The 23,894-nt window shown below is 47.6% G+C and overlaps 1 protein-coding gene across 7 annotated transcripts in view; it reads right to left on the bottom strand.

Moving 5' to 3' along the window:
- The window catches only part of LOC114661607 (uncharacterized), a 35,646-nt gene extending 11,993 nt beyond the window's left edge, over positions 1 to 23,653 (bottom strand). Inside the window, exons 1-10 of one of the 7 annotated variants that reach the window (XM_051934749.1) lie at positions 23,420 to 23,652; positions 18,295 to 18,519; positions 16,584 to 16,922; positions 16,017 to 16,328; positions 14,295 to 14,627; positions 13,747 to 14,058; positions 9,827 to 10,096; positions 7,044 to 7,382; positions 6,449 to 6,760; positions 4,465 to 4,930 (exon numbers count right to left, since the gene is read on the bottom strand). In XM_051934749.1, coding sequence (XP_051790709.1) covers positions 4,893 to 4,930; positions 6,449 to 6,760; positions 7,044 to 7,382; positions 9,827 to 10,096; positions 13,747 to 14,058; positions 14,295 to 14,627; positions 16,017 to 16,328; positions 16,584 to 16,922; positions 18,295 to 18,337 — 2,298 coding nt within the window. In that variant the 5' untranslated portion in view covers positions 18,338 to 18,519; positions 23,420 to 23,652 and the 3' untranslated portion in view covers positions 4,465 to 4,892. Of the gene's footprint in view, positions 1 to 2,398; positions 2,701 to 2,882; positions 4,931 to 5,104; positions 6,761 to 7,043; positions 7,383 to 9,826; positions 10,097 to 13,746; positions 14,059 to 14,294; positions 14,628 to 16,016; positions 16,329 to 16,583; positions 16,923 to 18,294; positions 18,520 to 23,419 lie in introns of those variants that run through there. The other 6 variants (XR_003717881.2, XR_003717882.2, XR_007936446.1 and 3 more) reach the window with 6 other exon arrangements.
- Between the last annotated feature and the right edge of the window lie 241 nt (positions 23,654 to 23,894).

The raw sequence follows: 23,894 nt of genomic DNA, 5'->3' as shown, positions 1-23,894 counted from the left end.
CACAAGGACATTTTCTCTCTTTGTGGCATTATAAAACATCAAATGTGCGATCTCATGAGAGAGACCTGCTCTGGTCATGTCCCACTCGTGTTAGCCAAGCAGGACTCATATTTTTCTTGTAAATGCTTATCGTTTGTGTCTGGTTGGACATGTTTAGAATTGCAGGGATTGAAAAAGGTCAAAGTAGAGTGTGTGTTGGACAACATAACATGAAATTATCTTATTATTTGGCCAAGCCCAGATTAAGACTCCCCACAAGCCCCTGGGTGACTTGTCTCCTTAACAGGCAGATAGTTGATCATAATTTTAATTTCACAACTCTTTGACATCCAGAGTGTCCCCATGGTGCTCTATCCATGGTGCTCTGTCTCCTGCCCTTTGGTCACTTGCTCCTGTGTCCAGAGCTCCGGCAGTGATGAATGCACTCAGCCCAACAGCGCTGATCTTTTGTTTCTTCATTCTCATCCTGGCCATCATGAGCTGATGAACTTGCACATGTCCTGAATCTGTCTGACAAAATGGTTTTATTCATTTCTCACCCTCTCTGATCAATGGCTGGCGAATGGAGCAAACAGGATCACTTCTTGATGCTTTTGCAGTCCATGGCGATGGTCCTGGCCTTGTTCAGGTCAAGTCGTGGAATCTTCAGATTGTCCTCCACTTGTTTGGCCCACGTTTTCTTGGGCACAGTCCCTTGTATCCTCCACTGGGTGGGTTGCTGTCTCCAGAGGCGTCTATGTGGTAGCCTGTTTGTGCCCACACATGGCCAAACCACCTCAGCCTTCGCTGCTGGACTTGTTCATCAATAGTTGGTTGCTGTTAACATCTTGCCCAAATGGTTTTGTTGGTGATGCGATCACAAAGTGAGACTTCAGACATCACATTTGGAATACCTTGAGTTTGTTCAGATAAAGTTTGAGCGAGGTCCACATTTCTGGTCCATAAAGGAAAATTGGCAAGTTCAGGATCCAGAAAAGGCAAAGTTTGATCTTCACGGAGATGTTGGCTCTCTTCCATAGGCACCGTGGATCTCTGCTGTGAATGCCACTTTCTTTTCCTGGAACAGTGACCCTAGGAATTTGAAGTCCTGTACCTGCTCAGTCTGGATGCCCTCAAGGTGGACTTTGGCCTGCGATCTGTACATTGTCAGCACCTTTGTCTTGTCCATATTGATTTTCAAACCATACAACTAGGCGTTGAAGGCAATATTTTAGAGGGTGTCCGTGGCCTTGGCCTCATAACATGAGGTCTGTCACGAAGTGGTCCTTGTTTTTCTGTATTCCATGCTTTTCTCAAGATGGCGTTGATTACAATGTTGAAAAGCAGTGGAGAGGCTATGTCCCCCTGGTGGACTCCATTCTGAATGGTAAACTCCTCAGAAGGTTCATTTCAGATACGTACCTGGCTGGCTGAATGATTGTACGCTGTTTGGAGGAGTGTGATGACTTTCAGGGCACAGGTTCAATCTCCAGTGGTCTCCAAAGGGCAGGCCAGTGAGCACAGCTGAAAGCTGACTTGAAGTCAATGAATACGATGATGGTTCACAGCCCACAGTGCTCCATTAGTTTATGAATGGTGAAGATTTGATTGCATCATCCCCATCTGGTCTGAATCCTGCCTGTTCTTCTCGTTTAGCCTGTTCCCCATGTGTTTTGCACACCATTTAGTGCACGTGGGGCCTGTTCAGGATACACTCATCAGATTTGGGTCAGTCACAATATGTATCTGAACACTCAAAAATAAAATCAGGGTTGAGACAATCGGGATCAGAGTCGGGACCATGTGAACAACTGTGTAGGCCTCAAAAGCAGAAAAGAGCATCAAATGTGTGGAAATTCTAAGCACAGGATTGTTCGATTTACGTCCTCCTGTAATTTTTTTTTTTTTAAGGAAGTGGACCCCATTTCTGTCATTGCAGGGGGACCCCTGAATTCTAAGCAATGCCACTGGATGTACACAATAAATGTGATGAAATGCATCAAATACATGAAATATTAAAATCTGTGCTTCAGTTGAGGTGCTTAAAGTCTAACTGTTATCGATTGCAGTAGTCAGTCGGTCATTCCCTACTGACATGGTCGCGGGGGTCTATTGGAGCCAGCACAGGGAGCCAGGCTGGGGACAAACCCTGGACAGGGCGCCAGCCCATCACAGGGTGCACACACACACACCTCCACACACCAAGTGCACACACGGGCCAATTTAGGATCTCAATTTCACCTGACCTGCATGTCTTTGGACTGTGGGAGGAAGCCAGAGCACCCAGAGGAGACCCAGGGAGACCATGCAAACTCCAGACTGTAATAGAAATTTGTTGTTTTCTCCCTCTGATGAATGTCCATAGAAGGTTAGTAAAGAATCAAAAGTCAATAACCACCTCATATTCGTAATCACTGACCTTGAAATTGTCTAAAACGACACCTCACATGCTAGGTTTGACCTTCAGGGAGTGGTCTTTAGTAGGGCTAAGACCACCTTGATTGAATCATCCGTTCCTTCAATTTCCACTGCTTATCTAAAGCTGGGTTGTGGGGACAACAGCCTTAGCAGTAACCCCCAAATGTCCTTTTCCCCAGCCTCACTTGCCAGTTCGTGCTGTGGGATCCCAAGGTGTTCCCCGGCCATCTGGGAGATTTAATCCTCTTGGCAAGTCCTGGGTCTTCCCTGGCGTCTCCTCCCAGCTGGTTATGCCTATAAATCCTACACAAGGAGGTGTTCAGGGGTCATCCGTATCAGGGCAGGACAAAAACAAAAGGAGAAGAAAATCAAACATGAAAAAGCAGAGCATTGTGGGGTTGCAAAGTGGACAGAGAGCCACGAATGTACATAACGAGGGGCAAAGAGCGGGAACAATAAATAAGTAAACAGAAGTAAAGATCAACAGGAGACACGAAGGACAAAGAGGAGCAGGACAAACGCAGCCTCCATCGTGACAGACGGCCAGGCGAGTGACTGGGATTGGACTTTCAGGTTTATAAAAGGCTGAAGAGACTGCGATTACTGTAAAGAGCCGAGGAGATGCGCGAGATTAACGAAACTGCAGGAGCAGACGAGACACAGAGAGCCACACAGGACCACACAGCACGACACAGTGTCACCCTGCGCTAGGCCTGTCCATAACACGAGCTGCGCACTCCGCACTTTCTGGTTGGCACTCCAATGTTCATGGCCACGCTGGTTCAGTGCCAGTTCATTCCCTTTACACTCCATGGGATTCATAAAGTTTACCTCAGCTAATCTAAATTTCCAGCCCGCCAGTCCAACAACCCTGAGGTCAATCAAAGGGTCTTTGCAGTGACAACAGGGGACCACACAGTCCATCAGGCGGTCAGTGACACTTAGTGTTGAGTACGAAGTGAGAGGGACACTTTAATGGCCACTCTACTTTCTTATTATAAAACGTCATGAAATACGACTGCCTGATGTGTAAAACTCTTTGCCCCCCACTCGTGTTCACGGGTTCAGGTTATAAAGCTGATGCTCTTCTTCTTATTTTGTTATTTTGATTTCTTGCCATTTTCAAATGTTTTTAATCCAAGTCCTGGTCACAGATGGCCGGAGCCTATCATGACAGCACTGGGCACAAGGCAGGGGATCACCCGAAGGGGACACCAGTCCATCACAGGTCCACTCACTCACACCTACACCATCCACTTCTAAGTGACTAGATATCCGAGTCTGCATCAATAACTGGACCCCCGTGTGGACGCTGCACCCACAGTGTCACTCATGTCATGTTCATTTTGTCACAATGACCTGAGCTCTGAGGACCTTCCTTGTTAAGTGATGGCCACCCTCCTCCCCTTGAGCTCCTGGTCCTCCTGTGTACAATGGAAGGCTGCAGATGTCCAGTTTGTCACGGGGACCCTCATTATGGAGGAGGAGGAGGAGGAGATGAATGGACCTGCAGAATTAAGGGGTCACCACATTTCCATCTGGGCTGCAGACCCTTGATGGCCCCTGATTCCGGTGGGTCAAAGCCCAGTGCAAATCTGAGCTGGTCACTCACTTGGTCACTCTCGCACACTCCCACCTGATTAGTCAAAATTACTTTTTTCATTCTATTGGTTTTTATTTTTTGTATTGATTTTTTTTTTACATTAGTGGTATATAGCGCCTTTCAGGTTACATAGATTTACAGGCACAGCACAGCAGAGCAGTCAGGGATTTGAACCTGAGACCTCGGACCACCCACATAACAGCTCATTACATTTGTGTTTAATAATGCAGGATTGTTGGAGAAAACTGATAAAGTAAAGAGACTGGACTGAGTGACCTTGAGGGCCTGCTGGTATCCACCATGAGATGTCACAAACACAGACTGGACTGAGTGACCTTGAGGGTCTGCTGGTGTCCACCATGAGATGTCACAAACACACACATGAAAGTCACACAAACAAACAGACACTTCGTTCAGTCAACCAGGCAGTGGACAGCCACCCCCAGGGATGCTGGTTCAATCTGACTGACCGTCTGACCATGTCGGTGCCCCAGTGGACTTTCTCTGCACCTCTGGTTTATAAAGCGCCTTGGGTCTGTGGTGACTGTGGAAAGGCACTATATAATGTAAAGATGGTTTGTTTTTGTGTCTCTCACTGGACTAATACCAATTATTGGCCTTCACATTTACATTTGATCAAATGTTGGTCATCAATGACAGTGGCAATAATGGTGGTCAGCAGGCCACATGTCATGTCCAGCCTACACAAAGGTTAATCTGCTCAGTGCTGTAGATGATGAGAGCTGGACACTCACTCATGTTAGATATACTGCCTTTCACACACTGGATTGTCCTAACAGATAACTGGACCACAGGCAGAGTGGACACTCAGAAGTCTTCATTTTCTCCAGTCACTCAGTCCAGGGCCAGTTTGTGGTCATCAGTGTCACATTCAGTTGTCCTCTGGACTCACCTGAGGCTTCATCCATCCTGAAAGAATAAAAGATGAGAGGTGGTCAGCTTCAGGTGACCAGCAGACAGAGTGGCACACCACACATTGGGACAATGGACACTCCCATGGCTCTCTGACTCCAAGTGTCCAGTCAGTACTCCATGTGGACTTGTCACTGCCTGTCCAGTTCTTATTAAACTCGGCTCAGTTACCTCACAGGGATTTTCTGGCACCTCCTGCTGGCCACAGCTTCAACACAGAAACCATCTGAATTGTTGGGGTGACTTCAGAGGATGAAGGCCAGCACTGCAGTCCTCTCTAGTGACACCACAGTGACCGTATCCAATCACACCAATGGAGGTCCAACAGCTTCCCATGGGCTCAGGCCTCACAGCGACTCAGTGACTGAGCTGACCCTGATGATCTCCAGTGACATCCTTGGAGCAGGACTGAGTGGATCACTTTGTCATATGGCCAAGGTAATCCTGGACTGTGTGACTGAGGTCTCATCATTTGGTGTCTGTCACTGGACTGTCTAGTTTCTTCACACTAGACATATGGACCCCAAGTGGAGTGCTGCCTAATGGCACTAAGAAATGTTAAGGACAGGAGCGAAGCCCAAGGTGCCATCCTAGTGGACACCGAGCAGGTGAGTTCACATGGCTTTGCTTAGGTCAGTGACTTTGGGACTAAGAGCAGCATTTAGATGACATATGGACAGAGTGACCTGCTTTCTACAAAGTGACCAGGACCAGAGTTGTTATAAACCACAAGGTCACTCAACACAACTACTGCAGTCTGCTCAGATATGGGACCAGTCACAGTGACTGACCAATGAATGAGTGAGTGACCAAAATACAAAAGGAGTGGACAGAAGACAGCTGGACAGCAGGGGGTGTGCCGCCACATTTGTCACGAGGAAACACTTTGATCTTCAGATGAAGATGAGTCAATTGGATGACTGCACTGAGGATTCCATGAGAGCAAAAAGAGAAAAAAGAAGAAATAGCAAAAGATGAGGAAGAGGAGGACATGGAGGGGGATGTGATATGAAGGACAGATGCGAAAGATGGAGAAGGGAGAAGTGGACATAACTGGGATGAGGTCAAGTGGGCACCAAGCAGAGATGAGCTAGTGGTTCATGAGAGAGTGAAATAAAAATGAGATGTGAGGACGAGTGGAGCAAACAGGCATGGAAGGAAGCAGAGGGCAAAGGGGGAAGTGGACATAAAAGGTGTCAGTCTGGCTAAACTGGACTTAACTGTGAGTGGACACAGGCCTAAAGATGACCTGATCTACACGTCTGAGACTGTCCACACAATCCCCCCTCAGACGTCTACAGCACAGAGGACTGGTGGAGCACACAGAGTCTGTCCTTGGGCCACATTTCTTAATCCTCCTCTTCCTCTACCCTACAGAGCCTTCCAGTTGGTACAAGGTGGTCATTTTCTCTCCTGTCTCACTTCTTCATTTCATTAATAGTCAATGACTGACCTTTGCCTTTACACTCCTCAGTCTCTAGAAGTGATGTGGCACAATTTCAAAGTCTCACCCACCTGGCTTTATGAACTCTATCCTGATTGGCTGCTTCAGTGACGAATGTGTCACCTCACAGGTGAACGGCTCTGCACTGTCCCTGATGGCAGTCAGGTCAGTGGTGTAGACACTCCTGGCACTGAAGGTCCCATTGCCTACTGGCCACCTGGATGGACTTTCACCCGATATCAGCCTCTCTGTCTTTAGCATCTTGTCCTCCTTCTTGAAGGAAAATCTGATTTGTTGTGGGTAGAAACTGGTGGCCTGACACGTCAGGGTAGCTTGAGAGCTTTGAGAGTCTGAGTCCAACTTTAAGGACACCTGAGGAGCAACTTAAAAACAAAAGGACAGGTGGTCAGTGAGAGAAACACACAAGCAGGAGTAATGAACTGCCAAGGAGTGGCCACTCAGTTCAGCGACTGACCATTTTTAGGATCATTCTGTGCTTCAGTGGGTCTTCACAGGTGACATTTTAACTCATTTTAGTCACACAGAACTATCTGACAACAGCCTGACATGCTGGACCGTTGTTTGTCGAAGAAAGGATTACTGGACATTATTAACTGGAGAAGGTCACTGTATAAAACATACAGGGTGTTTCAGGGGACGACTTACCTCTGACCGCCACATGGATGTCCACCTCCTGCTTTTCTCCTTCATACTCCACTTCACACCTGTGCTGACCCTCATCCTCAATATGGACAGGCCCGATGAGCAGAGATGCATTTCCTCTGGTGAGCTCCTGCGTATCCAGGCTCACTCTCGATGTTGTGCTGCTGTCCTTCTGGTCATATTTTGCTATCGTCAGTCCGTTTTGTACCCAGGTGACCTTCAGCTTTGTCAGGTCAATTGGTCCTGGCGTCACTGTGAAGGAGCACTGCAGCAGAAGGTCTGACCACGCCTGAGCCACTAGGTAAGCTTGTGGTGTCCACACTGTGAAATGAGCCTCTGTAACTGAAAACAAATGAAGTGTGGATATCAGGCATCAGGACAGTCATAGTGGACATCCTATAGTTTATGGCGAGCACAGAGGTCTCCCTCTTGGGTGAGAAAAATGCCAGTTTACACCTTAGTGATCGAGAGAGCCTGGCTGATGTGAAGTGACCTGTCAAGAGTGCAGACAGACTGCAAAGGTGACTAAGACTGGACATCACAGCGCAAGTAAGGTGTCAATCTGGCTAAGTTGGACTTGACCATGAGTGGACACGGCCTAAAGATGATCTGATTTGACCGGCTAAACCCTAACCGCAGGTGGCCAGCACATGGTGACACTGTCATCATCACTGTGTCTATGACATTTAAATCCAGCTTATTGTTTAATGGTAGCAGTGCCACACACCGTTGTCCATCATGGTCATTCTGTCTTCATCTGATGTAAATAAAGAGGTTTAAGGGGCCGTGAAGAGGCCAAGTTGGACGTGTCTACAGCTCTAAACTTGGCTTAGTGACACTGAGGCCATTCCTTTAGCTGAGGCCCTGCTGGATGGTCTCACCTTCTCCTATAAGGTGGTTTTCCAGGGTGACCGCCATGTCGTTTCCATAAGTTTGACTGACTTTACATCCCATGAGTTGCTAATGTGAAATATAAAACCAGAAACAAACACAATTCAGGTACGGATTTACAGACTGTGTTCTGCACTGGATGTTCTGCATTCATAGTACAACAATCTAACATCCTCTTAGCCTTCTTGAGTACACTCGGTCCACTTCGATTCTCAGGTCCTTCTCATGAGGCATACTTTCCATTTTCAAACACTCCACTGTGTGGTCAAATCTAACATTGCTATGTCTTGTGTCTTGTGTCTTGTCTTGTGTAACTCTTTACATTTACTTACATTCAATTTCATCATCCACAAGCCTGTGCCCAAGCCTGCAGGCTGTCCAAGTCCATTTGTGATGGTCGGACTGACTCTCCATTGTCTGCCCCTCCATCTAGTTTGGAATCCTCATCAGCTGTTTTTTTTTCCTTTTTTTTAATATTCCTGTCCTCATAATTTATGTCCATGAAAAGAAGTTCATTTTTGGAAGTCCTCGTTCATTCGTCACATTCACACCACTACATGCACATCTGCAGTGTCCAGACTTCCTCCAAACACATTACAAATCTGAAGAACAAATTCTCCATAGTGAAGAAGTGTGAAGGTCCAAAGACCATAGCTGTCTGCCATGATTGTCACAGTCACACTGTTATCACACATCTGTCCTGCTCTGTCCAACCCCACCTCTTTAAGGTGTCCGAGGGACCAAATACAACATTGTCTCAAATGGTCAATGACCCTGAAGCCCCTCCCCTTTATTGTCCCTGTTACTGACCCTCTGAGACCCCCAGCTACAATGTCTTCTGTGGACTAGGTGGCACTTTTATAGTCTAAAGAAGAAACAAAGCAGCCAATTAAAGACCCCCGAGTGGTCTTCCACATTAAACAGTCTCTGTAGTTTTTTCATTCCTTTTGCAAACCCTGAAGTGAAGTTGACATTCCGTTAATGGGGTCTTAACAGTATAATGTCCCAGCCTCCATCTAACATGGACCGAGGGGTCATCTCAATTCAAGATCTGGAGAGAAGTCACTGGTTGCTGTATTAGGGGGTTACAAACCTGGTGAAAGGGGTATGAGGCCTCAAAAAGAGCCAAAAAGCAGGCAAGGACCTTCACTGGCTTGTCTAGATGTAGCCAATCACAAACTAATATCTGCAGGCTTTGGCCTTCTCGGGCCAAAATGGGGAACTGACATTAAAAGTTCAAAAATGCTTTGAAGTGTCCTGTTGTGTTTGGAAAACTCGCAAGATATGTGGGAAGTAAGCAGGTGAGAAGGCAGAGCCAGAAGTTAGAAAGCAAGCTGAGGCTTAAAGGCTCCTTCTGGCGACTTTGGAGTTGGGTGGTTTGTGGATGACATGATCATGATGGGCTCAGGAGATGATTGGTATGAATAAAGGGGTCTTGGCACTTTACCTCTTAGACAGGAGGACAAGCCCAAAGGCTTTCTGCAGCATCTTCAGCTTATCAGCTTGCCTTTCCTTTTTGTTTGGGTTTCTCTCATCACTTTCTGCTTTCTGCTCAGCTCTCTGCTGTGTCATCTGACTGGCTGGAACTTTGGTATCCTTGCCATGATTTGTCTTCACAGATGGACTGAAGGCACCCTTCTGTTTCGATAAAGTTTGAATCATCAATGTCAATAATTTTATTAAATCTTATTTTTTATCCTTTCCTCTCCACTAGCTGTCCTTGTCCTGGCTGACACCTGGAGAGCAGACCTGGAAGTCCACCTGTTAGTCTCTATTAACCCCACCCACTTGTGAAAGATCAAAGAGGGCCAGAGTGTCGTGGGCTGTCCTTCATCCACTCTGAATGGTCAGTCATGCTAAGACCCAACCCCTCATTTCCCATTGGCTGTACTCACATGTGACATTCTTCCTCTCGATGACATCACCGTTGACATCCACCTCACAGGACACCGGCTCTCGACTATGTGGGGTGAAGCGATAGTGACTCTCTGCAGTGTACGTGCAGTTTGGTGTCCATGGCCGACGTGGGATGTCTATCTTCATGACCTCCTCATTTTTCCTCCATGTGAAGGTCAGTGTTTCCGGGTTGAAGCCCTCCACATGGCAGATCACCCAACTCTCTCTGTGTAGCACAGCGGTGCCCACCAGTGAGACCACAGGAGCCACTGGAAAAACAGCAAAATTGAGAAAAGTGTGAGACTTAAAATGATTTCACATCAAATCACAATCTGAAAGAGCCCAAGAGCAGCGCTTTGAAGGTGCCTGTGTGCCTCATGGAGAACATCACCAGCTGCCAGTCTGAAACATTTGCTGATTCTTTTCTCTTTTTTTTTTGTCCAACCTGTTTATTGGAGAGCAAATGGTTTCTCTAGGAAATTAATGAGAAGCCAAATGAGCCTCATCACTGTATAGCTTTTTAATCCTAACAGTGGCTTCAACTACAGAGATGAACCCAGATCATACCAAGTGCCAGATCTGACACGTCTTCCTGGTACGCTCACCTCATTTCCTAATTGGTGTCTTCTTTTTCCCACTTTCCTCAGAACAGCCTGGTTTATGTCCCACCTAACACTCCTTGGGGATGTCAAGTGGAGCGCCCATATTGATTGCCTGGTCAGTGTCCATTTAGACTCTGTGATCCTAACGACTCCTGATTCTTCTGGAGGTAAAGGCTGCAGTCCTTCTGATCCCCCAGTAGACCCCCATGCTCTGTCTGAGAGAGCCAGCTGACCACCATGCAATGATCACTTAGCATTACTGGAAACTCTGGGTCAGGTGACACGACTGACCTCTGATTGGAGGTCCACAACCTGATGAGAACTGCTTGGGTCGAGATCAGACCAGATGTTCCTCCTCATCGTGCCTTTCTGTGTTTCTCCAGCATTCCCAATGAAGCCATATATAGTCACGTTAAAAGGTAAGTGCTCCTCATGAGATGTTTTTACTTTTTTAAAATATCTGGAGATATTGAGATTTGATCTTCATTTTACCAGTATCTGCAGACAAAAGGCTCTTATAATATTGAAAACATCAGGCCACGTTTGTAGTCCACTCCATAATTTAAATAAAGACAAATGCAAATTTCGGTAGTAGAAAAAGTAAGCACTCCACTTTGTGTACCACGACTTCAAGCACCTCAGACTACAATCAGGTGCAAAGGATTAGAACATTGTGAGGGGGGATCTTGGAAGAAACTGCCTGACTTAAACCTCCAACTTCTTGCTTGCTGTTTAAGTGTATCTTATCAGAATGTCGGATGGGAAGAGTTTCTCCGAGTCCTTCAGAAAGAAGGTTCTAGATGGCTGTAAGGCTGGGAAGGGATTGGAAAAGATCTCCAAATATTTGAAAATCAACCATTTCACCTTCCAGGAGATCATCTACAAGTGGACACGATTTTAAACAACTTCCCACTTGTCCAGGCCAGGCTGTCCCAGCAAATACACTCTGAGATCAGAACACAAGATAGTGAAAGGAGCTTCTAAGAAGCCCAGAATTTCATCATGGTACCTCCAGGTCGCCCATGCCACTGTTGATGTCTACTGGTAGAAGGAGGCTGCACATGGGAGGTGAGCCAGGAGGCAGTGACAGAGTTACGTGAGCAGAGTGACAGAGGAGATGTTTGGTGAAAGTCCAAGATAGCATTGATTAAAAGAGCCTGATACCAGCTGTTGGGCCTGGAAGTGGACATGTTCTAGTTTGGGTCTGTTTTTCCTGCATCACAGCTTGGGCAGCCTACCATCACATAATTCACTAGAATTGTACCAGATGGTGCTTGAGGATAATGGAGACCATCAGTCAGAAGACTAATGTTCAACCAAAAGTGAACCTTGCAACATGAAAATAACCCTCAAAATGCCAGTAAATGCATAAAGACGTGGAAGGTTCTGGAATAGCCAAGTCAAACCCCAGTTCTAAAACCTATTGGAGCTGCGAGGGGACACTGAGGTGTCATGAGGGCACCAAATGGAGCTCCAACACCTCTGTCTGCAAAAGACCGGATGTCAAGCACAATATGAAGGCAACACAAACTAAAATGTGCGGTCAAAATGAGCAATCAAAATAAACGAGCATGGCAAAGAGCTGAAATGGGACACCAAAATGTGAAGTCTTGGTGCAGCAGTGACCGGGAGCGACCTCAGCCCAAGGATCAGTGACACGAAATCATCCAGCCGAGAGTCAACAGGCCGTACCACCTGGACTTATGGGGTGCCTGCGTGTCCCTTAACTGGGCTAGAAGGAGTGATGAGTTGCTCTTCTGAGTGAAGTGGGGAGGACAGCAGCATTGAGGGACATGTGAACTAATGAGCATGACACACCAATCAGACTGACAGTACATTGAGTGTCACCAAGGCTCTGGGCTGTCATTGCTCCATCCTGGGGACTGTGAGAGGTGCACATATAGAGAGACTGTGGATAGCTGTGTCTGCTTGAGAAGGTCTAGCGGCCTGCACTGTTGAGGCGCAACAGGCACTGACACACTCGAGTCAAATGAAGTGCTGACATGAAAGCTCTCAGCTGGCCCATCATGCTAGGAGCACAAAGAGAAAATGCTAGAAGTCATGGAGGAAGAACATGACAGAGGAACTGGTGAAAGAGAATGAGAGGAACAGGGCGGACTATGAATTAAGGAGAAGACCAGATGATGACCAGTAGAGGCTACGACCGGTCTGAGCTGGAGACCTGAGGGCTGCTAAAGTATGTAAGGAGCTATAAACAGCCATAGTCATCCACAAAGCCAAGAGCCTTACTCCTCTGTGCTGCTCTTCACCATGTTCTTCTTTTCGCCATCACTGTGTCTATTGGCCCTTTTCAGTGGCCCTTTGAGTCTTTGCTGGCAATTTCTCCACTAAACCTCTGGATCAGACATGACAGTCCAAGTGGATGGAGTCAGTTGTCCTTCATCAGTCCCCTTTTCTCCACTCCCTGTTCTCCTTCCTCACTCCTGTCCTTCTTTCCCTGAGCTCATCGTTTCTTCTCATTCTTTCATTTCCAGTTGGCCACAGGTCCATTGTGGTCACTTCAGCTGCTGTCCCCTCCTCATTCACATTCTCTTCCTCTCCATAGTCGTCTGTCGGCTCCATTGCCCTTTTTATGTTCTTCCTGCTCAGTCCCCTTGCACTTTTGCACCCCATGATGTTCACAACTTCCTAACTGCCTGCTGTCATTCTGATCTGCCATCCTGCTTGTCCATATGGCCTTCCTCTTCTTCTTCTCCCTCGCTCTTCTCACTCCTCTACCCTTCTCCTTTTTCTCCGTTCCTCCCTCACTCCTCTGTCTCTCCTGTCCGGTTCTCCTCGCTGCTCCTACTCGTCACTAACATCTCTTGGGTATCTCCTCACCTCACTGCATCTCCACTTTTGCATATGAAATTTTTAACATTTCATTCCACGTGGATTTCAGACCCCCTTTGTTAGCCCCACTCAGGACACTTTTAGGATCCTCTTAATCCTCTCTTTTATTTTATTAAAGTTTATCTTTCTCTGTGTTTTTTCAGAACGTCCACTACTTTACAGATGTCCACCTTCCCCTTACCTTTCTGTCCCCTGCAGGCCTATCAGTTCACCAGCTCTCACCAATTTCACTTGAACCCTGACCGCTCTGTCCACACATTCCCACCCAAACTCCCACAGTGACAGAGGACTGAACACACTGACTCTGTCTTCATGCCCACATTTCCTACTCTTCCTCTTCTACCCTTGAGTGCCCATTTTCTCTCCTGTCTCATCTCTTAAGCTCACTGATAGGAACAACTGCCTGCCCTCCTTTTGTCTTCAGACCACCAAGTCAATAAGGGCTGCTGAAACCGCAGACCCACCTGGCTTTTCAGCATGTCTCCGGATTGGCTGCTCTGATGATGAATGTGTCACTTCACAGGTCAGTGGCTCTTCGCTGTCCCATGTGGTGGTCGCATTGAAGGTGTATGTGCTTTTTATACTGAAGGCCCCTAGAGATTTATGCCACCTGGATGGATCTTCAGCTAATGTCACCTTCTCGGCCTTTAACGTCTCGTTCTTCCTCTTGAAGGTAAACATGATGTTAGGTGGGTAGAAATCAAAGGCATAACAGTTCAGGTGACCTTGAGACTTCTGGGGGTACGAGTGCAGCATCAGGAACACCTGGGGAGACACTTCAAAACAAAAGAGCTGGCAGTCAGTGAGAGAAAAAGAAAAACTGAACTCGTGAACAGCCATGGAGCGGGTGGCCTTTTTAAGGGACTCATTGTGTCTTCAGAGGTGACATTTTAGTACATGCCAGTCCGACAGAACCAGCCAAGCCCAGAATTGACTAACAAACACTGGACACTCTTAAATGGACAAGGTCACTCACACTCACACCTTCAGGGCATTTCACCAGTTGTCGTACCTTTGACAGACACATACATGTCCACCTCTCCCTTTTCTCCTTCATATTCCACGTGACACTTGTAGTGAGCACTGTCCTTATGTTGTTCGGTCAGGATGAGCAGAGATGCGTTTCCTCTCTTCACCTCCTCTTCACTCAGGATCGCTCTCTCCTCCAGGCTCTTCTCCTCTTGATTGTACTTCGCGATAGTCTGTCCGTCTTTTGTCCAGCAGACCTTTAATCTGCTTGGACTGATGGGACCGGGTGTCACTATGAAGTAACACTTTAGTAGAACGTCTGACCACATGTGGACCTCTTGATGACTTTCTGGCGTCCAAACATTTAAACCGGCCACTGTAAATGGAAACAGACAACGGGTGAGTGTCAGACAGCAGGTCACTCATGGTGGACAGACATGGACTGAATTCAGAGTCCAGGTTCTGAATGACAGCCTTGTGCAGCTGAAGTAACAAATCGAGTGTGGACACAGAGACTCACCGACTGGCCTGGATATCTCTGCAGGGCACAAGTAAAGTGCAAGGTGTCAGTCTGCTGGTTAGGTTGGCCTTTACTGGTAGAGTGGACATGGACAGAAAGATAACCTGATCTGACAAGCTAAGCATAACTCGTGTGTGTGTGTGTGTGCAAGGAGAAAGATGACAAACAAGAGTGGTGGACAAACTGCTGGAAAGATGGCCATATGATGCCAATCTGCATCCAGCATTGGAGGAATGAGCACAGCGAGGGGTCCACACCACCATAATTAGTGACCGGTTAAGGCCCCCCATCGGTCTGTTGTGTGTTTTAAAGATGAGGAGGGCTAACCAGGTGACATTCCAAGTCTGTGAGTTCATCTGAACAGATGTCCATTATTTGGGTGGACACACAAGTGACAGAATGACTGTTCAGCACCAGGGGGGCTTGAAGTGAGCTCATGGTTGATGCAGGCTGACCTCGCCCATCTTCATGTCATTCATTTCATTGAGTGTGCTAAATGGCCACAATGGACACCTGTCATTGTCAAATGACCACTGAGTTACACATCTGTGCTGGCCAACTCCTACTCCTCAAGAGAAGGGGACAAGTGGGTCATGTTTACAGTTGTAAATGTTTACATCTGGTGACACACAAATCGACAGAACACATCTGAGGTGGAAATGAATTTAAATGTGTGGCCACCGGATGGCACTGCAGCTCCACCAACACCCAACGCACGCAGGCTCGGACACAGGAGCTCTTATTGTGGTAAACTCTTCCACAATCAATGTTTCCCACACCACAACCACAATTGTAGTTCAGTTTCATACACAGCAATGTTCTGTAAGTCTGTCATCTCTCCAGCGTCCTCTTTCTCTCTCTCTGCCTCCTCTGCTCCTCCAGCAAGCTTAGTCTTCCTCCTCCTCTTCCTCCCGACTCTGGCTTACAGAGTTGAGGCAGGCAGCTCCTTTTATGTCACACAGGGACTCTTCACGGTTGACCTGATCTCTCTCCTGTCACCTTGACTGACCTCTTGGTCCTCACTGACTGACTTGTCCACACAATCCCACCCAAACCTCAATGGCACATGTCAGCATAGGACTAGTGGACCACCTAAACCCACCGGCTCTTTCCTAATGTCTTACACAGTCTCTCGTTTGGTACAAGGTGATCATTTTCTCTCCTGCCTCCACTCTTAAGCTCACTGATCTTTGCACCACTCAGTCTGTAGGGGGTGCTGTGGCACAATTCTAAAATCTCACCCACCTGGCATTAGCAGATCTCGCCTGATTGGCTGACTCTCTGATGAATGTGTTACCTCACAGGTGAAAGTCTCTGCACTGTCCCTGTTGCTGGTCATATCAATGGTGTAGACACTCTTTGCACTGAAAGTCCCATCAGGATGGCACCACATGGATGACCCTTGACCCAATGCCATCTTCTCTGTCTTTAACGTTTCGCCATTACTCTTGAAGGCAAAGCTGATGGCAGGTGGGTAGAAAAATATGGCAGAACAAGTCAGGTTAGCTTGAGACCGTGGAGGGTCCGAGTCCAGTGTCAAGAACACCTGAGGAGCACCTTAAAAAGAAAATGGCAGACGGTCAGTAGGACAAAAAGAGAAACAGCACTGATGGTCAGCCAAGGAGTGGTCACTCAGATCAGAGGCTGACCGTTTGTAGGGAACTTGTGCGCCTCAGTGTGTCTTCACCGGTGACATTTCTGTCAGTCACCACAGCCCACCCCCAGAAGTAGACGGTGGTCACAGACCCATTAACAAGTGGACAGGGTCACTCAGACACTCGCACATGCAGGGTGTGTTGTTGAGTGGCTTACCTTTGACAGACACATGGATGTCCACCTCTCCTTTTGCTCCTTCGTACTCCACTTGACACTGGTACTGACCGTCATCATTAGGGTCAATGTGGCTGATGACCAAAGATGCATTTCCACTCTTCACTGCCTTATCACTCAGGCTGTGTCTCCAGGTCCCGTCCACCTCCCCGTGATTGTACTTCACTTTAGTCTGTCCATGTTGTGTCCAGATCACCGTTAACCCATTTGGATCAATGGGACTGGACGTCACTTTGAAGTCGCAGTGCAGTACCACTTCGGACCACAAGTGAGCCACTTGATGAGCTTGTGGTGTCCAAACTGTGAGACCAGCCTCTGAAACTGGAAACAGATAAGAAGTGGACATCAGGCAACTGGACATTCACAGTGGACACACCGTAGCTTAACGTCAGCAGTCTGAAGTGTGGAAACAGAAAGACCCGACCTGACCAGCTGAACAGTTTGTACAGAAACCAGCAACTCGACTCTGTGAAGACAATGGATGGAAGAGGACTGATGGATGACACAGTGAGGTGTCCACTTCACCACCATAGTTAGTGACCTGTTGAGACCCGGACCCCCTGCCTCAGTCTGTTGTGTGGTTTACAGATGAGGAGGGCTAATGGGGTAACACTTCTAGCCTGAGTTTCCATTGTGGTGGACACACAAGCAGCCCAGTAACTGTTGTAGTTGGATGACCGGTTCAGGTGAGTCCATGGTGGACGCCGACTTTCCGGTCACTTCTCACCCGTTTTATGTCATTAATTTGTTGGTGTGTTAAATGATTACAATGTCCATTCTGACTGTCAGTGCCAAATGACCGCTAGGACACTCACGTCACTTGACGGACTCCTTCTCCTCTACTGTCTGGTGACAAATGTGTGACAAACTGACTGAACACGTCTGAGGTGGAAATTAACTTTAGTGTCATGTGAAAATGACACATGACAGGTAGCTAAAGAAGAGCAGGTGGACATGCGAAGTGCAGTTGAGGGTCAGCCACACCAACGGGACAGTAGAAAAGTGAAAAGTCACATAACTGAGGACAAGAACACGGGACAGTGACGATACCAGCTGGGTGTGCTGAGGTCAGCAGTCACAAACTGATAGAGGAAGACGAACTAAGGGAGATGCTTGGGGTCAGCGTGGGTGGGCCTAGGATGTGGATGGATGGGTACAGAAGCTGAGAGGAAGCTGCACTGATATCCAGAAGGTCACCGGTTCGAGTCCTGTTACTGCCAGAGGGGATTCCACTCCACTGGGCCCTTGAGCAAGGCCCTTAACCTGGAATTGCGCTCGGACCCCAAGAGGCATGTGAAAATATACATTGACTCATCGTCATCATCATCATCATCAGTTGATTGAATTTGAGACGCATGAGGCACAACTGATCTGCCATCTCCTGCTGAGGTGTCAGCTGTCACATGTTGGGTCCAGATGAGGAGGACAAGGACAGGTGACTGCAGGCCGAGGTGTGAAGTATGATCTGTGAGGTTTATTACAACACATTGTTAAGAACAGCCACTCCAACGAGCTGACAGGAGAGGAGTCACATGTTACGCCACACTGATGTGCCCAGGGTCACCAGGCTCGCTGCCAGCTAATTCAGGGCTTGCCAAGCAAACAACCTGCAGTAACCTGCCCATGTTTGGAGGGTGTGCGTTCAAAGAGAAAGCATAAAAACTCGACAACTGCACGGAGCCCCAGAGCTCACCTACGGGTGGATGGAGGACATCGAAGACATGGCGGACACACATTGGACAAAAAGCCTCTCGAAGTTGGACAAGCGTCGACTGCAGGAGACCCCGACTGCTTTGGCCAAGTAAAGCTCTCCTTCTCCTTGGACTGTTACATTATTGTGCGTGTTGAGCTGATATTAAACAGAAGCTGAAGTAGAATCTTCCTTTAGACTCACAGATTCTGACCACCACACTGCCAGCTAAAGATATAAAATACAAATATCAGTTTAGTAAAATCTCCAACAAGCCTCTTCACAGGGACATGCGCCCCCTACTGGATACAGTGAGCACAGCAGGGCAGGCCAGCTGGCCTTGGGCATTATGGGGGCTCAGTTTTGACAAGTTTGGGTGGGCCTGCTGGAGTATTTGGAATGATGTTTAAAGATAATATCCTATGTTGTACTGAAAATATTGATTTATTACTTGCCACCCCTGCCCTGGCTGTGCCACCCCACACGTATGTGCAGATCACACACACACGGCCGTATCTCCAGCCCACTCCTATTGAGTCCACAGCGTGGCCCCCAGTTTCAGTGTCCTGTCACTTGCATGTGTTCCACAGGTGAGTGGCATGCAAGTCCTATGATGGCACTGGCAGGACAGCAGTGGGCACACAGTCTGCTGCTGGCATGTGTGGGGTCTGTCACGACACTAGGCAGCTCTTATCATGAATGTCCAGTGTGGACTGCAGGGTCCCTCCTCTGGTGGACTCAGTTTTTTTCTGTCAACCCACCCAGACTGGAAGACCACCAGCCAGTCAACTCGCCACTGCCAACTTGCCAAAGGCAGTGAGGGTCTGGAGGGGACAAACTGGCTCACCTCAGCGAAACAGCAGCTTAGCGCCTTTGATTCTGAGCCACCCACCCACCATCAGCAGTGAGCCAATCACAAAAGGGGCATCAGGGGGGTGTGGTCAGTGGGGGAATGGTGAGGAGGTGACAGACCCTCAGTGAGAGCTGTGCATTGATGCTGGCACACTGACCCCGGTGGTCCGTCCCTTTGCACCCTCATTCTTGGCTTACGTCACTCTTTATTTTTCTTTTCTAAAAAGACCCTCTCTGTCCAGCTGCTCAGACCCACCATTGTTACAAACTAAAGAAACAGAGAGAATGGGGTTGACCACTCGACACAAGGAGAGAAAAGAGGACAATGACATCTGAGTGACGGCATATTGAGAAAAATGGAATGAGAAAGTCGGAATTTGTGTAAGCGTTCATAAGAAATGTAAGGACTGACTTTGTGAAGTAGAACTGCATACCAAACACGAAGAGTGGCGTCAGATGTGGGCTGCAGTGACGTGCACGGACCTTGGGTTGGGCAAGGGACCCTTTACAGGAAAGGATTTATTTCCATATTAGAGCCCACTTTGAATTCTGTGTTTTTAATGTCCCTGAAAATGTCGAGGTCACATCAGGGCCATCGTAATGTTCACAGCCTTGGCACAGATATTTGTCCGTGATTGCGGATTATGTGGGATTACTAGGAAACACACAAGTCTTCCACTGCTGCCTCTGTTTACTTAACAAGATGAAGGAGCAGAGCAGATGAACACCAAATGGACCTGAAGAGCAGAACTTCACCTCCTCACACAAAAAGACCCCGGGTGTGGATCTCCAGAGGTGGCCGCCTAAGGGCCGAGTTATACTTGACGCTCAGAACGCTTAACGCGCGCACATCATGGCGGCCATGCGTTCTCAGCGCTCTTTTGATGCACAACATCAGAAATTAGTGTAACACATGTGTGAGTTTCAGTCCCAGCAGAAATGTGGGTGGTACTCAGGGTTTGTTATGTGACGTCAGCGTCACTGTTTACTGTCAACATCTCCACAGTGACAGACAGGCCTGTGACAACAACTGGCACTGAAGTGGATGTGGAAACGTGAAAGACGAAATGGAAGCAAATTCAAGGCAGATACGTCTGTGCAAAGTGGAAAATGTCCAAGAAGAGAAGTGGGGATTCGGCCATCGCAAGCTAACGTAGCGTGATAGTACAGAGCATCGCAGCTCCAACAGGACCAGTGTGTGCGCCTTGATGATTCATGAATGGTTTGATGTGGTGAAGCAAATCCTCACACTTACATGCTGACATGCGGATGTATCCCTGGTGCTTTTCTTCATCCATTTCACGCACAGGCAATACAAGCGTCACATATTCCCCATCGAAATGACACCATACAGTTAAAGGTCTCACTTACCATCTTCCGTGTCACTGCTGCCATCTTTTCATTGGCACTGCCACCTCCTCCAGATTTCCATGAAGTAGTCAGTGCACTGGGGAGTAGCAGCGGCGTCCACAAGCACACGCGTCGCGTAGCATCAAGTGTGTCACGGCCCTTACATTCCACATCAGCGATGTCACAGTTAAGATTAGGCCTGGGGGAGGAGTTATCTGGCTCAAGTCGAGTAACCCAGGTGACCAAAACCTGCAATCCAATTGGCTGTCCAGCTGAAGTGCGTAGCTGCGGAGGTCTGCAGCTGGACGCCCCTCGATTTTAAAGCTGAATGAACGCCATGTTATTGACCGCTGCCTTTGTAAGATTCTGCAGAATGAACGCCATTTTCAGTTGCCGTGTACTTTGTAGAATTTCACAAGTGCTTTATTTCATAACATTACACAACTACACCACCACAGCATATGAACTTTAGCAAGTATGTCGACCGCTTTGTGTGGGGCCATCGATAACCTCACCAGTAGCGCCAAACCTCCTCTCCAGCAACTGTTCTGCTTCACCTGAACTCGCACTCCGAGAGCTTGTGGCTTTCCAAAGTCTTTCCTCAGTTGTCACACGTCACACATCAAATTCACCAATAAAATGAAGCCGGCAACGTCCTCGTAATGCCCTCTAGTGGTCGGCTATACACGATTCATGAAACGCCTGCTGTCTCATCTTTGTGTTAAGTAAAAGATGTTGTGTTCTCATCCTGGGTCTCCTAAAGACGCGACAAATTAAAAATGACTTTGTGTCGACTGTGACCTGCCACAATTCCAGTGAAGACGGGGCGTGACAACGTGAGCCGTTGAGACGTCAGCAGACTGTGCAGACAGTCCTGTGAATTCGTGACAGAATTGCCGTCTTCTTCGTGTCCCTGGCGACAAAGCAGTGAGGTCACGTGATCTGTGGGACCCCTGAGCGCAGCCCCCTTCTTCTTTCCATTTCATTGGGCTGTGCCACTCTGGCCCTGCCAAGCACTCTCAGTCGTGCCAATCAGTGGCGTAGCTAGGGGCGGGCGGAGGGGGCGGTCCACCCCGGGCGGCACATTTTTGGGGGTGGTATTATTGGCCAAAAGGCTCAGAACACTTCACGTGTAAGCAGCAGGGTTTGGAAAAATATCACTCATGAATGAAAAAAGTCAAATTCTCTGATTTTCAACCACAAATGCTTCAAAAATCATTTCAGACAGTCCTTCTGTGACGCCATCAGACACGGCAGTTGATATTTATAAGGCAATAACAAAAATAAATAAACATTACACCGATAATAAGTTCTAGGAAGATAAACAACTAATTCACAATTTATAATTTTGTTTCGTTAACAATCCGAATGCGTCCTTACTCGTCCCCACTTGTCACTTGTACACCACACCAGTTCTGGTTTTTGCAGTGTAATTCTATTAAACTAATAATCAGAACACGGCTTATCAGTGCGTCTGTATTATATTCTTGTCTAGTTGATGCTTCTAAATAATTATATGTGAAAAAATATTGCTGTTCCTTTATATATAAATAAATCTATGCAAAATGTATCTTAATTTTTCTTTATACATCATTTTAATTGTCTATTTAAATAGGTTAACATATTCAGATACGTTGCAGGGCGGCCACCCCGAGTGGCGCGAACTCGAGCTACGCCACTGGTGCCAATGTACTTAACTCCGCAGTGCTTCATCTTTTTAGTTTTAAAAATGTCTCATAACTCGCCACCGAAAAAAGTGACATCAGAAAAAGAGACAAAAGTCAAGTAAACAGAAGTGAGTGAGCGAGTTGGCCATCTTCTACCGTCACTTTCTACTACTTGGCTGCAGAGATTTACAGTGGCGAGAGTCCACCCGGACCACCAAGCTGCAATGCGACTCTCCTGACTTGAGTTACACGCCCCAACAAACATCACAAGGGTGCCACGCCGGCCATTGGCCGCACGCTGCTTTATCTTCATTCCTAGTGGGAGAAAGGGGGCACGTTGGCTAATGGGGGAGATGGGTGGGGTCCTGGGCCACTGCAGGGTCCCTGGTGCTTCATTTCAAGTCTAAATATTCTCGACTGTGACAGACACCTCTGATAGACGTCCATAGAGATCACAAATCCAGGTGACATCACAGTCGTAATCAGTGACCTTGACAGAGTCAAACAAGACCCCAATGCACTTTGGAACTGGTCACTTCTGGTCCTCTGGGACTAATTGTTAGAGGCCAGTATGACCAGTAAAGAATCAAACACCAAAACCAGGATGATGTTCATGTTTGGGTCAGCGACCTTGAAGTAACACTCCACATGCCGATATCACTGAGCCCCAAGGCTGTGAAAAGCGCTAACTTTGGCCCCTCGAATCCATTTCAGGGTCGGCTGGTGTGTCCATCTTATCATTGATGCTGAAGACACCCATTGGTTTACTTTTTACCATAAGGATGTCATTTCCTGCGTAAAGGAAGGCCTAAAAATGGCTGTTTGGGGTCTAGTAGGCCAAAAATAAGGGGAACCCCAAAAAAGCCCAATGCCCCCCATAAAAAGACCTCGAGAAGCTGAATGGTGTGTCACATGAGTCACATTTCTGTTCTGGCGAGTCAGGAGACACCCAACAAAAAACCCGGAAGTGATTTCAATGACAGTGACATCCCCATGCGTCATTCTTAGAACCGGAAACACGCGGGCGCAACTGGAAATCAGAGCAGCCGACGACAGCAGGCCGGAGCTCAGGAAGTGAGCAATAAAAGAAATCGAAGGAAAAGAGTGCAGCTTGACAAAGGAAGATAAATAAAAGGAGAAGAAACTCAAACAGGAAGAAAGGGGGGCTTAGCAAAGTGGACGGAAAGCCACAAGTGGACATGACGAGTGGTTAAGAGCGGGAACAATAAATAAATCAAAAGAAGTAAAGATCAACTTACAGGAGACACGGAGGACAAAGAAGAGCAGGACAAACGCAGCCTCCATCGTGACAGACGGCCAGCCGAGTGACTCTGGGATTGGACTTTCAGGTTTTTAAAAGGCTGAAGAGACTGCGATTACCGTAAAGAGCCGAGGAGACGCGTGAGACTAACGAAACTGCAGGAGCAGACGAGACACGGAGAGCCACACAGGACCACATAGCACAACACAGTGTCACCCTGTCACTGTTTATATAGCGCTAGGCCTGTCCATAACACGAGCTGCACACTCCGCACTTTCTGGCTCACACTCCAATGTTCATGGCCATGCTGGTTCAGTGCCAGTTCATTCCCTTTACACTCCATGGGATTCATAAAGTTTATCTCAGCTAATCTAAATTTCCAGCCCGCCAGTCCAATGACCCTGAGGTCAATCAAAGGGTCTTTGCAGTGACAACAGGGGACCACGCAGTCCATCAGGCGGTCAGTGACACTT

The sequence above is a fragment of the Erpetoichthys calabaricus genome, chromosome 12 (genome assembly GCF_900747795.2).
Source record: "Erpetoichthys calabaricus chromosome 12, fErpCal1.3, whole genome shotgun sequence".
Lineage (NCBI taxonomy): Eukaryota > Metazoa > Chordata > Cladistia > Polypteriformes > Polypteridae > Erpetoichthys > Erpetoichthys calabaricus.
Note: the sequence above shows the minus strand (reverse complement) of the source record. Positions and strands in the feature narration are given on the sequence as shown.